The following is a 13,591-nucleotide window of genomic DNA, read 5'->3' on the forward strand; positions in this document are numbered from 1 at the left end:
GTTTGGGTGGGTATGCCCCTTTACTGCAAACATAAACACATTTTCTTAAAGCTGTTCCACTGATATCAATAAGCCTGGCCTCCAAATAAGTGTGATTAGGACTGGAATGTAAAATTATATAAATACAATAAATACAGAGAACCACAGTGAAGCATAATAAAAAACAGTCTAAAAATTCAGACCTATTCACTTAAAATATTTTGCATATCAGTATATATTAAATTCCAATTGTTACTGCAGCAAACCAACAGTACTATTTTGGCTCAGTAACTGCCATGTGAGATAATTGTATAACCTGAATTCTGTTTCTACCGTATGGTTACTGTCATACTGAAAAGGGTTACGGGTCAGTTGAGATGCTTACTCTAGTATGGGAAGCTCTGGTAGTCTACTGCAGTGTTACATAACCACAAACTGTTAAGACACGCTAAATCAGATCTGTCATTTGAGGTTATCCAGTCTACCAAATGGGCATAACGAAGTACTCTGGAATGGCCATAAGAGCTGAACATTCACAAAACCCTTTGGCTGCGATATGTCCTATTCAGGCTTTGTGAACCAATAAAAAGTTGATTATTAGACAGTCACACATGGTAGCATAAAAATTGTAAAAACATGCAATTACAGATTTGGTATGTACTCTATTAAGTTCTATTTTGAGAAGGGGGGGGGAGATGACTTGTTAAGAGAATATATAGCTCATTTCATCATGTTTTTGGAATTGTATATCCAAGACTCGAGGTTGTCATTTGCTTCTCACTGATCTTCTTGTTGGCAGTTTAAACTTTTCGAACGACTACCCAAATCGGAGGCGTCCTCAAACAGAAATGCACCTTCTAGTCCATCATCAGTCAAGCAAAGGCCCTTCAGCGCCCTACATACAAACCTGCATTATCTTGGGTTTTTTTTGGCTAAGTGACCCTAAGGTCCTTTCCAACCAGGGGTGCCAACTTGAGTAAAATATTAAGGGGGGGGCAGGTAGGCCCCACACCACATAATCCATCACAATACACACATACCCTTTGAATGGCAATGCCCATCAACCATGGGGTGGGGGCCCGGCTCCCTCAACTATTTTATTGAGGGGGGAGGACGCGAAGGGACCTTGGCCCCTAAGAGTTGGCTCCCCTACTTCCAACTATACAATTGCACGATTCCCTCAAGTGGTGGGGCCCGACAGGGCCTTCTACTGGCCGACCCCCTTTCCCAAAGCTGCGGGGGGAGTTCTCTCCTGAGCCCACCCCCACCCCCAAATAAATCCGCTCTGAGGAGAACAGAGTCCCCCCTCCCTTCACAGCGCTAGGCCTCGCTTAGGCCGCCGCCGCGCTGCGCCTGTCAGGAGCGAGGCTCTCCCGCCTCCCAAGTTCCCTCACGCGAGGCCCAGGCCTCGGCGTGAGGGGCGGGCCGAGCGAGCGAGCGAGGGGCCTCTTAGGATGCCACCTCCTGACGCAGATCCGCCGTGGCTCCGCTGCAGGCCGCTTGCCGCCTCCGCGCATGTGCCTCAGGCTTTCGTAGCGGCGGCGACGACAGCGGTAGCTGCGGAGACCACGACGACGACGACGCCGGGGCTTTCGCCTCCTCCCATGGCCGGGACGCGCTGGGTGCTGGGCGCGCTGCTCCGGGGCTGCGGCTGTAGCTGCAGCAGTTGCCGCCAGACCGGCGCGGCCTGCCTGCCGCTGCGCCACGCCGCCTCAGTCTCCTCCTCAGCCGCCGCCTCCGCCTCCGCCTCCTCCTCCGGTTCCCTCGGCCTCTCCGGCCGCCGCCGCCTCCTGTTCTTGCTCGGGGCAGCCACGCAGAGCCGCGAGTTCGCCGGCTCCGCCGGGCCTTTGCCCGGCTTCGGCGCCCTGAGGAGCTCGCTGCTGCCTCCGGCCCTCGCGGGGACATGCTACAGCCAGGTAAGGGCTCTCCAGAGGGGAGGGGAAACGGGGAACACCCCCCCCCCCGATACTTCGGGGTGCCTTTGGGAAATGGTTCTCCACACACAGCCTCCCAAAAGTGTGCGCGTGAGAGGAATGCTATTTATTTCGTTTCTATACCACTTTGTAGTGTTTCACTCCCCCCGCACTCCGCCTTCGACAGTTCGTGCATTTGATCCCAAGGAGTGCAGGGGGGGGGTCTCTTTTTATCCTTTTGAGGTGGACTGGGAGGGGTGGATTGAGGGAGACAGACTCTGCCTTATGGCTGAGTGGGAATTGGGACTCTTCCTGGACGGCGTGGCTTCGGCTTCCTTTTGCTCACTCACACACACGTGCACACACAAACACACATCAAAAAAACTAAGATCATGGCCACTGGTCCCATCACCTCCTGGCAAATAGAAGGGAAAGAAATGGAGGCAGTGAGATATTTTACATACATACATACATACATACATACATACATACAAACATACATATCTTCATACACACAAAGCCAAAATACTGCTCCCCCAAACTGATGTTATTGGTTGGATCATTTCCTGAGATTTATATGCCACTTGGCTGTAGGACAGAAAAACCCTCAAAAGCTGTTTGCGCAAGCTCTTGCATATCTTGCAAGATGAAAAGCGGATATCATCACTAAAAGGGAAAAAAGAACACAGACTTTGAAGTTAAAAGCACAGGAACACAAATAAAGACTCACGTTGGTGTAGAGGCCTTATAACAGGGTTTTTTTGGGGGGGTAGCGTTTGAATCCAAGTTATGGGAGAAGCTTTTTTTTTTATCTCTCCAGAGTGATCCTGTCTTTTGAGACCTCTGGGAGCTGCTGCTTTCAGCTATTGCTTGCTCTTCCCAACAGTCTCTAGAGAAGCTCCCCACCCCCTATTTCCCAGGGCGAAGCTGTATTCTGAAGGACTGGGAAGAAACCGCTTCCCTTCCTAAACTGCAGCTGAAGGGGCGACCAGATTATGTAGCCAGAGGGGATTTGGAAATTCTCCCCCCAACCAAGCTGCTTGAGGGGGGTCCTTCTGACCATGATATTCTGTGTTCTTTCTCTCCTGGAGCTGACCAGCTGGGAAGGATACCTGGGTGCTGTTTGCTGGGTTTTCTTCTCAGGTCGCCCCATTGCCCTTTCTAGTGCAATGAGAATACACCAGTTTCTGTGATATTACAGAAGCTTCTTGAGCATTCTTGCATTGGGGGTAAGGTTGGGAGAGGAGATCTTCTGGATGGGAAAGGGACCTTTTGTACTGGAAGATAGCAAGTGAGGTCCTACTTCTGACCTAGCATGGAAGGAGAAGGAGAAGCCTCGGGGCTGGACACCTGGAAGTATGGTGTTGGCCATGCAAAAAACAGCACTGCTAGCTGCCCAGCTGTGACCCCCCTAATGTGAGGGTGCTACCCTAAACACCTTTGGAAGGCAGACTGGGACATAAATTAATAACTAAATAAGTAATAGATCCCAAATCCCTACATGCATCACTTAACTAATACAGTATTTCTAATTCTGGAGAAACCCGTGCAGCCGCCTTCTTTCTTCATCCACCAATTTTGTTAGGAGCCTTTATCTCTAACATACCCAGTTCATGAATTGATGAAAATATGCTTTGCTGACACTGGAGGTACTTCCAGACAACCTATTTCTTGGATAGGTTTGTTGGATGTGTTTGCAGAGACATTAGACGACATGATCATTCAATGGGCATTCATTCTGACTTGTTTGTGGGGAGGTTAGATAGCAGTTGCAGCAAAGCAAGTGTTATCCAGCCCTTTCCAGGGCATTTTTCCAGTTTTTTGCTTATCACCAAAAATCCAATCTTTTGGAGAAGTGGGTTTGTTGCACAAGACCTCCCAATCAGCTATAATGGCACAGCCTAGATTTGCCAGTATGTGAGTGAGGTAGAATCTGCGCACCTAAAAAACCGTTCTGAAAATGTTTGGTTTTTAAAAAGCGTTTTTAGAAATACATTGAATTTTCCATAAGGCTCACCATCTAGTGTCACATTGCATATTGCACTTCAAACACACTTAAAACATTTTATTTGCAGCTGTATAGCCGAGTCGTCAATCTCACCTAATTGTTGACTAACCCTGGCCCTCAGGTGTTTGAGGGGAAACATCCAAATTCAGCTAGGTACCCATTGCTTCACCACGTGGTCCTAGTAACTGAGGAAAGTTTATTTTCCCCCACTCTTTGTGCATATTTAAGATTAAAGCAGCAATTGTAATCCACACTCTTGATTGAGAGTCATTTAAAGTAATCAAGGACGCCACCCTTGTTCCTTCAATTCTGCTTTCCTTTCAAATTATATTAATAATAATAATTTATTATTTATTATTATATGCTCTCAGAAAATATGTAACATAACATAAACTCTTTTCATCAACCAGATCATAATGTGTTTTCACCTTGGTGCTGAGAAAATTTCCCATCCCATTGGAGAGACACACTTGTGACATTGAGGACATGCCTCAGAGCCTTGTTAGAGTATCACATGTGCCTTTTAAGCAATCTGGTCCCTGCATGGGACATGCTTCAGTCCAATCATCACATTGCAGTGATGTCAGGTGACCAATTTTGCCCATGTGATTTGAAAACAGGCTGATTTCAAGTGTGGAAGAAGCCCTGCAAGTAGTGCTCCTTCAGTGTATGACGTCAGGTGTAGGAAAGGCGGGCATGGCTTGGCTGAAATGGCCTCACAGGCCTAAATAGGTCCATGGGTCCCACCCCGGTCTAGATAATACTGAATTAAATGGACCAATAGTTTGACTCTGCATGAGGCAGATACCTATATTCCTGACTGATAAATTGTGCCCTGATTATATGTTTAGTTACAAATATAATGTTGAAACAACAACTCTCTTTGAAGGAGCACAGCCCTCCATTTCATGATGAATATCCGCCTCTCTCAGAGTATGACCCATCTCCAACTAAGTCACATGGCGAGGAAGATGATGTGTATCTTATTCGGGCCCAGGGTCTGCCTTACTCCTGCACCGAGGAAGATGTTCTCAACTTTTTTTCAGGTAATTTCTTTTTCCCCCTGACCACCACATGGTGACATGGCTAAGGGTCTGGACTACAAATCACATAAAATGCATGTTTTAATGTTGCATGTTGGGTTTTTTTTATTGGGGGGCAGGGAGGCTGGTCAGAATTGAGGTTGCCAGGAGGGAGAGGCATGGGGAGCTTCCCTGCCAATGCACTTAAAGCAGCTTCTCTCTTTCAGCTAGAGGGCACATGGGCACAGCCAGGATTTATGTGGGGGGGGGCAGGACACTCAAGTGCTCAGAAAAATCTAAAATCTTTCTACAGTTTCTAGTTTTAGTTAAGTATTTTTATTTATTTACTTGATTTAGGAGGAGACAGCTTCCCCCACGCCCATGAGAGGGCAGGGAACATCTTTATTTGTATTGATCGCTAAGCAGCTCCGAGAGCCTTTTCAGCTGTAGAGCAGGATAAAAATGTTTCCAGTAAATAAGGCAACGTACACTAATGTGAGGCACATATGCTGAATTGAACTATCTAGGAGTTCTGGCTAACCAATTAATTAAGTTTAGATTTCCATGCTGGTACAATATGTCTGGAACTGTGTACTTCTGTTGAATCTGTTCAGAACTGTATTGATCGCCTACATTTCTGTAGAGCTGCTTCTGGTTGTGGAGCCTGTAAAAAGGCTATTTTCAGAAGCTCACAATTCCCTAGGCGTACTCATTGGCTAAAGCAATTAATCATTGTTATATGTTTTAATAAGCGCAGAGCGTTTATAAATAACTTGGCACACCATGGAAGAGCATCTTTAAAAGTAGCAGTAGATGTGCCAACATACTGAATTCCCAGTTCTGTAGCTGAGTGAGATGTTGAATCCTTGGAGCTTTTAATACAGGCATAGGCAACCTTGGCTCTTCAGATGTTTTAGAACTACAACTCCCATGATCCCTACCTAACAGGGCCAGTGGTCGGGGATCATGGGAGTTGTAGTTCCATATCATCTGGAGAGCCAAGGTTGCCTATGCCTGTTTTAATACAACCCTGGAGATACTGGAAAGTCCTCCAAATGGGGCTACCTCATTCAGGCCTTGATCCTTGGGTGGAGGGGAATTTAGTGGCATTCTGGTATGAAACATCAAAATGTCCCATTGCATCTGAATCAGAAAAGAAGGCACCTGAAGTTCCTTCATCTGCCTACTTAATAACCTTGTAGGTAGCAAGATTCGAAATGGTGTGAATGGCATCCACTTCCTCTTAAACCGAGATGGCAAACGCAGAGGAGATGCTTTGGTTGAACTGGAGTCAGAACAGGATGTGCAAAACGCCTTGGACAAGCACAGAAGATATCTGGGTCAGCGTTATGTGGAAGGTAGGCTTCCTTTTTTTGCTTGGCATTAAGTATGATTCAAGAACTCATTCCACTATTCGAACGCTGCCTCTTGTGGGTATTTTTTTTTTCCTACTGCAGTTTTTGAAATACATAATGAGGATGTTGATGCCATCATGAAGAGCTTGCACTCCAGTTCAACATCTGTGACAAACGATGGAGTGGTGAGACTGAGAGGCCTTCCCTACAGCTGCAATGAAATGGATATTTCTGAGTTCTTCTCAGGTGATTCTGCGTGGAGTAGTGATTATGTGAGCAAGTGATTGTGAGCCTGGGCTGTCTAATGAAATGGGGATTCTTGTTTGTTGTGCACCTGGTATGGAGGTGTCAAATGGGGTTTCTAGGGTGAGCAGGAAAAGTTAACTCAAAGGGGGGGGGATGCAGAAGCAGGTTTAGATATGACTGGAAACTCCTTGTTTTCAGATCAGGAAGAATTATGAGTAAATTCTTTTTCAGATCAGGAAGAATTCTGATAAAGAGGATACTGTACAAGGATGATCTGATAGCATTAGTGGAATTGTTCTTTCCCAGAAGAGTCAAGTAACAGAATAATTCAGAATTTTTTTTTGGTGGTGGTGATATTTTGTCACACAGGGTAGAATTAAATGGATGCATTGTTTCACATTTAGGTTTAGTTTGACACCTGGCAGTGAAGCAAAGCTGGACATTCCATCATAGTGAATCTGCTTTATCTAATTTTGTGCTGTATGAGCAAGTGCCCTAGGGGGCTTCCTGCATATCTTGTGTGTGTGTGTATTTAAATTGAATGGGAGCAGGTCAAAAGGGATGCAGGTAGAGACAGGAGAGTCTTTTGTTTCATGTATGTTTAGCTTCAGGCTCTTGAGACTCATCCATAACATTTTTGCATCAGTTTGTAAATTGTACAAGAAGCAAGTGCTAAAGTGTTAGTGCCACTATATTTAAGGCAGCCTTTGACGTGCAATTTTATCATGGAGCGTGAGTTCATGTTTTGCTCCTCTTAGGAAGAACAGAGCAAAATATGCCCTGCTGCTACTGAATTGCCTTCTCTTGCAGGTTTGACTATAGTCGACATAACATTTGTCATGGACCAGAGGGGAAGAAGGAAAACGGGAGAAGCATTTGTGGTGTTTGCTACCCCTGAGATGGCTAATCAAGCCTTGTTGAAGCATAAGGAGGAAATTGGGAACCGGTATGTTGCTATTGGAAGATAACATCCACGAGAGGAGCGGTGGATATATATTTTTAAAAGAGACTTTTTCAAAAAAAAGCAGGTGGAAGTTGGATGTATGCTGTCTCCCCCAATCAAAACATTATGCTGGATTGGTTGTTGTGAGGAGGGATGGGACTTGAGAGAGGGTTATTGTATGTACCTACATATATACATTCCAGTATTATGTGTTGAAGTAGCTGGCAGTGGATATTGGACTAGAGAAACCTGGGTTTGAATTCTAGTGTCAGTCATGGATTTCACATGGTAGATGTCAACAGGGCCTTATCTTCCGCTCCAGTTGTGGTTTTAAATGAGAATAATATTGACTTGCTTTATAAGCTTGTCAAGAAAATAAATGAGAGAAAATACTCTGAATTAGTTCACATGTAATAAATAATGGTTTTGCATTACATGAATGAACCTTGAGCTTGTATACTTACTCCCTCATCCCCTCGTACACTCCAGTTTTCTCTGCATTTGCATTTAACTGTTTGCTCTTACATCTGAGCTGGCAAACAAAAGGCTTGAACTTTCCCTGTAAGCCATAATTTCAACACAAAAGTTAATTGTAGTTTGGATGTGACAGACCTGGGTTTACATTCTGGTTTAGTTCTTACATAGATTTGAATACGTTCCCCTGTCTGTCTGTTTCTGGTTTTTGGAAAAGAGTAGTAGTGCAGGAGCTTGTTGTCTGAACTGAGCCTTTGTGTATTTGGGAAATATTAATCCTGATCTAACTCTTCTCACTTTTTTTTTAAAAAAACCCATTATAGATACATAGAAATATTCCCAAGCCAAAAGAGTGAAATTCGAACACACAATGGCTTTTTCCGGGGCAAGATGATGGGCTATCCCACTCTGAAACAAGATTCCGAATCTGTTTTTGACGAAAGTGAGTTGAATGAGGCCTTAAGACCGACTGCTACGTATGAAAGTGATAAAGAAAATGGTAAGTCCATACAATACTTATCATTTGAGACATCTTTGACTTGACTCTTTATGTCCTCCACGTTGGAGAGAGGCAGACAGGACACAGATGTAATTTGCACACATTCATTCTGGCCTTGTTCACTTTACAGAAGTTTTTAAGCAAGCATTTGAAAAGCCTCGGGATGTGTCGGAGTCTGGGAGTTTCTCCTCGCTTCACTTTGTTCATTTGAGGGGTCTGCCATTTCAAGCAACTGCACAAGATATTATAAATGTACGTAGGGGTAATATCATTTAAAATATCCTGAACAATTTTATTAGGAACTGCTGTATTTATTCTTCAAAATGGGAATTTTAGCTTTTGTCAGTCACTGAAACTTACAAGTCCTGATTAGCCTGAAGCAGTTCTGCAAACAATGTTCTAAAACTCATTCATCCCTGCACTTCTCTCCTGAATGCCACTACTCGTGACCTGTTCCCAATAAGCTTGTGCCACCAGGAAAATCAAGAGCACATTAGAGTATTATTTCAACTTTTAAGTCGGAGAGGATTGAGACAGTGGATGCTAACACTGCAATACTCACATTCAACAAACCTGAGGATTGGGCTTATTGGCCTGCAACTCATTCAGTACTAATTAGGCTCCCCCTCTTGATTGTGACTGATTCCTGGCCTTTAGGAAAATACTAAGAACCACTTAGTTGCACATGAAAAGAGTGGTGATTATGTTTCTTTAACATCAATCTCACATGATGAACAGCTTCTGAACTGAGGACCTTTTCAAAAGCAGTTTGGGGTATAGCATGGTCTTCACTTTTAAAGAAAAAAAAGTCAAAAATTCAGCAGGACATGTCCAAAGTAGCTTTTTGATGACAATGCAAAGTGTGTAAGCTTCAGTTGTGGAACAAGCCCAGCTTTGTGCGACAAGCAATTTGGCTTATTATGTCTGGACAGCAGCTAAGACCTTTTAACACATTACTGCTAGTCGCAAATATAGAACAGTAATTCCACTGCTTCTGCTTGGTCTTGGTTTTCAGATTCTGATAATTAAATCTTGACTTTCACCCCACATGCCTTTCTTCTTTAAAGTTCTTTGCTCCCCTGAAACCGGTGAGGATCACTATGGAATATAATTCAAGCGGGAAAGCAACGGGAGAAGCGGATGTTCACTTTGAGACACATGAAGATGCGATTGCAGCCATGGCCAAGAACAGGTCGAACGTGCGTAAGTGGAACTTCTGTATTTCCCTTGGGGACACAGGATTAGAATGATGAGGAATGATGAGGTACAGCAGTGTCAAACCAGAAGAAGGAGGAGTATGTAGCAAGAGCCCTTTGAGAAGGTATATATTTTTTCCTTACTTTAAAAATTCCTTGCGAAGATGTCCTCCTCTGATGTAGACTGCCTGGAACAGAAAGATGACAGGTTCTCTATTTTGCCCTTCCCACACCTGCCTTGAGAGTCAGTATAAGAAAATATTCCAGAAGCATTCAGATGATCCTGTTGTGCAAATAGTTAGAGGGAGCAAGAGGTCTTCCAGTGGGGCGAATGAGAAAAAACCTTTTGGTAAGTTGGGGTCCAAAATTGCGCTTTTGATCATCCCAGTTGCAAGCTGCTTTGCTGGGGTGAGTGGATTACTGCAGCACAATGCCTGAACCTGTTGTTTTTAAAACCTAATACTGCATTTTGAAGTATTAAACCATTGTGATGCATTGCGTGTGCCTTATGAGCCTTGTAAAATCATGGTTCATATTTAGTTGCAAGGCTACTGATGACAAGTGAGGAATCCTTACATGATGACACTGCACATCAGTATATGTCTAGCAGTTTCCAAAAGGCATTGCAGGCAGGTCTTGTTTGTTTGCAGTTCCAGAAGTCACTACACAGCTGTGGAGGACCACATTAAGCAGCTGTGTCTGCCATAAACTGGCTTTCTGGGAAAACTGAGGTCAGTGATGTAGGTATCAGGTAAATGGTGGCATTTAGTGCTTGATAAGTGATGTGCATTGCTGCATACTTTTCCTGCACAAACATTTCAAAGCATGAATGGAAAAGTAAAGCTGTTTCTTTCTCCTACAGAGCATAGATACATTGAATTATTCCTGAATTCATCACCAAGCAGAAAAAATGGTTGCCAGTGACGATGGCATAATTCCCAAAGTATAGGTGAGTGTTAAGGCAAACTTGAATTTCTCTAGGAAATCAGACTGTCAAGTAAGCATCTGTAGAGATAATCCAATCTGTAGTTGCAGTGAATTAAAACTTCCCAGATTCAAATCATAGCCAATATATACAGCCCAAGGCCTTGAATTTGGAGATCATAGGCAAAATGTGAATGCAAGAAGAGCCCTGGTAGAGCAGACCAAAGACCTATCTAGTCTGGCATCTTGTTTCCCAGAGCAGCCAATCAGATGCTTCTGGAGGTCATGAGGGTATCCAGCTCCCCAGTAACAGGCATTCAGAGGCTTGTAGTCTCTGATCCCGGAGGCAGGATGCAGCCATGATGATGTGTAGCCACTGCTAAGTCTTTCTCCATGAATGTGGGCTATACAGTGGGAAATTTCAGGCTTAAACCTTTTGGTTACTCCATTTAATTCAAGGCTTTTAAATGCAAACAGCAAATAATGGCACAATATTAGAGAAGTAAGGTAGTGGGGAACTGGTGGTTTTGGGGATTTTCATGAGGTAACCATGTGAAATGGCCTTGAGAAGCCTATACTGGAAAAAGTGGTTGTAAGCTCTTCTCTGCTTGTGCTCATGCATTCAGGATGAAACTTGAAAGGGTATTTTCTAGTGGAAGCAGTAATTCTTTTTCTGTTTTTCTTTTGTAATCTCTTCTCATGTAAATTGTGATTTTCTTTTGGAACATTTTCTCCATTTAAATACCTTGTGGTAGAGTTGGCTATAATAAAAAAGCAGTCAACCAAATTTAGAGCAGCACTAATAAGAGATCTCGTATTCAGGACTTAAGTCTGCTGTGCTAATCCTAGAAAAGAAGAAGGAGCTTTGCTCTTTCACAACTGGAAACCTCCCTGGGCTAATATTGCTGCTAATTATTGCTCTCATAGTCTTTTAAGCCTATATTTGCAGGCATAAGGAATGTTGAGATTCTCCAAATGCTAAAGACACCCAGCATGTTACTGTTGTGTTACATTTGAAAGCTAAAGAAAGAGGAGGGTATTGGGCCAGGATGACTTGTATTCATATTTGTTAATTCAACACCCTCTTTCCCAACAGGATAAATCAAGATGCATTTCATTTGCACATTTTCCTAGAGCTGGAATATAGGTGTTCCCGTAACCGGCAAGGAAAAATTCTAAAGGACTCTTTTTCTCCTGAATTGCCTTTCAAAGTAAATCTAGCAGCTGCAGCTGCAACCCCACAAATCGTTTGTGCAGGATCTGTTTAAAACCAAAATTAAAGTTGAACTGTCCTTAAGCTTCTTGTTACATGTCCTGGTAGACTGGGGCCCAAGCTGTGATCACAGGGTTACATAAATGTCAGTTTCTAAAGCACGGATGCTTCAGATGCGTTGCTGATTGTTTCACTCTGGTTAAGCAAGATAGAAGTGGGCTGTGATTTCAATGCCAACTCAACATTTAAAGTTAGGGGGAGAAGTGTGAGATTCTGTAGCCTGCTGCAAATTGCTTATCTCTGGTAGGTAGAACAGTGTTACATCTGCACCAGTCTGTTACATGGAACTTAATGACAGAAATGCTCTGATGCAGTAATTCATGGTAGGAGTTCTGTGGGTCACCACAAAGAAAGTTCCTTAATATTGACTAGGATAGGGAAGCTGAATTGCAGCATATGCTCAGCAGAGCATGCATGGGGCTTTTGGGTCAGATCTTAGATAGGGTGCTGAATACTGACTATAAAGAAACTGCTGTTTCTCCATAAGTAGCTTCAGCTGTATTAACATTTAACTCGGAAGTTAGCAGATTGTCATATGTATGGTAAAGACTTAATGCTTTCAGTCTTCATCCTAGTAAGATGGTTAGGTTGATGCAACAGCCCTTGGATCCAACTAATTCCTTACATGAAAACTGATTTTTACCATGTGAACGGTTTGAATTTACCATTACCTTGCTTGGTTCTGCCAGGACATGCGCGAGGACTGATAACGTTGCCAGCATATACTTGTGCGCCCAAATCCCAGATGAATATGAAGTATATGGTTGCTAACATACGCAGAAAGTTTTAAAATGCTAGTGCCCATACTTCAGCTTTTCAGCTAAACTAGCTAGGCAATTAAAGGATTTTCAGATGGGTGATTAAAGATTGCCAGGTGCTTTTGGCCCCTATGTACAAATCTGTTCTTTTCATAGTAGAGACCAGCAAGTTTGATAGGTGAAGCTGAGCCCAACTGCTGCTGCTACCACTAAGTATAGTGACAAGTAGGTGTTAGACAAGTAGGTGTTAAACATTGCTTATTAGTTTTGCCTGTCTGATCAAGTCAATGTATTATTCTTAATAAATGAAAGCTTTTTTTCTTAATGCAGACACTGTGCTTCAGGGTTCTTTATCTGGTTTTGACACATTTCAACACAGCTTTCAAAGGCAATACCAGTCCATTGACCATAAGACCTCTAAGAACCACACCTTTCTTCTGACTATACATAGAAGCTACTTTTAAAAGTAAATGTGCTGGTCAGTTTTGTGTACGATCAGTAGAACCCTAGTGCAGCTAGGGTTTATAGAAAACTAGACGATACAAAAAGTTCCATAAAAATAGTTTCATCTACAAAGGCAAGTTTGCCACAATATAAGGTAGTGTCTGCTATTGAGCTGTTAAGCACAAGAACCTTCCATCAAAAGTGGTTCACCAATTCCCTGTTTCTCTTAATCTTGGTATCAGTTGAAATACAGAAGCAGCCAAGGACCATGCACTTTAAAATGCATAGTGAAATGCTCCCTTGTTAAATCAGACTTTTAAAATAAAGCAGAACAGGCAATTGTTGTGTACATCAACATGTTGACTGTGTTACATGCTTTAGTTTCAGTCATATGAGAATTAATGGACCTAACAGCCATCTTCATTTATTTCAATGGGTTTACACTAAGTAAAATTTAGTAAGCAGACATACTCTACAGTTCCTCTTGCTTGCAGCTGTATTTTCTTCTCTACAGCTGCAAGGATGTAATTGTGCTACTGGTTAACCATGTCTTCCCT

At 43.2% G+C, this 13,591-nt stretch overlaps 1 protein-coding gene across 1 annotated transcript; it reads left to right on the forward strand.

The window, feature by feature from the left end:
* Positions 1-1,441: 1,441 nt before the first annotated feature.
* Positions 1,442-12,919, forward strand: GRSF1 (G-rich RNA sequence binding factor 1). Its single transcript, XM_035103085.2, has 10 exons — positions 1,442-1,895; positions 4,790-4,946; positions 6,125-6,280; positions 6,380-6,523; positions 7,334-7,469; positions 8,264-8,439; positions 8,570-8,691; positions 9,507-9,642; positions 10,498-10,584; positions 11,656-12,919. The coding sequence occupies exons 1-9, from the start codon at positions 1,584-1,586 to the stop codon at positions 10,557-10,559; spliced, it is 1,401 nt and encodes a 466-aa protein (XP_034958976.1). The 5' UTR covers positions 1,442-1,583; the 3' UTR covers positions 10,560-10,584; positions 11,656-12,919.
* The last annotated feature ends 672 nt before the right edge of the window (positions 12,920-13,591 follow it).

The sequence above is a fragment of the Zootoca vivipara genome, chromosome 9, assembly GCF_963506605.1.
Source record: "Zootoca vivipara chromosome 9, rZooViv1.1, whole genome shotgun sequence".
In the NCBI taxonomy this organism is placed as follows: Eukaryota; Metazoa; Chordata; class Lepidosauria; order Squamata; family Lacertidae; genus Zootoca; species Zootoca vivipara.

Bases quoted from the DNA above. Each gene is read 5' to 3' on its own strand.
- GRSF1 (XM_035103085.2), top strand. From the start codon at position 1,584: ATGGCCGGGACGCGCTGGGTGCTGGGCGCGCTGCTCCGGGGCTGCGGC. The intron at 6,524-7,333 runs GTGATTCTGCGT...CTTCTCTTGCAG, and splicing joins TATTTCTGAGTTCTTCTCAG to GTTTGACTATAGTCGACATA. The intron at 8,692-9,506 runs GTACGTAGGGGT...TCTTCTTTAAAG, and splicing joins CTGCACAAGATATTATAAAT to TTCTTTGCTCCCCTGAAACC.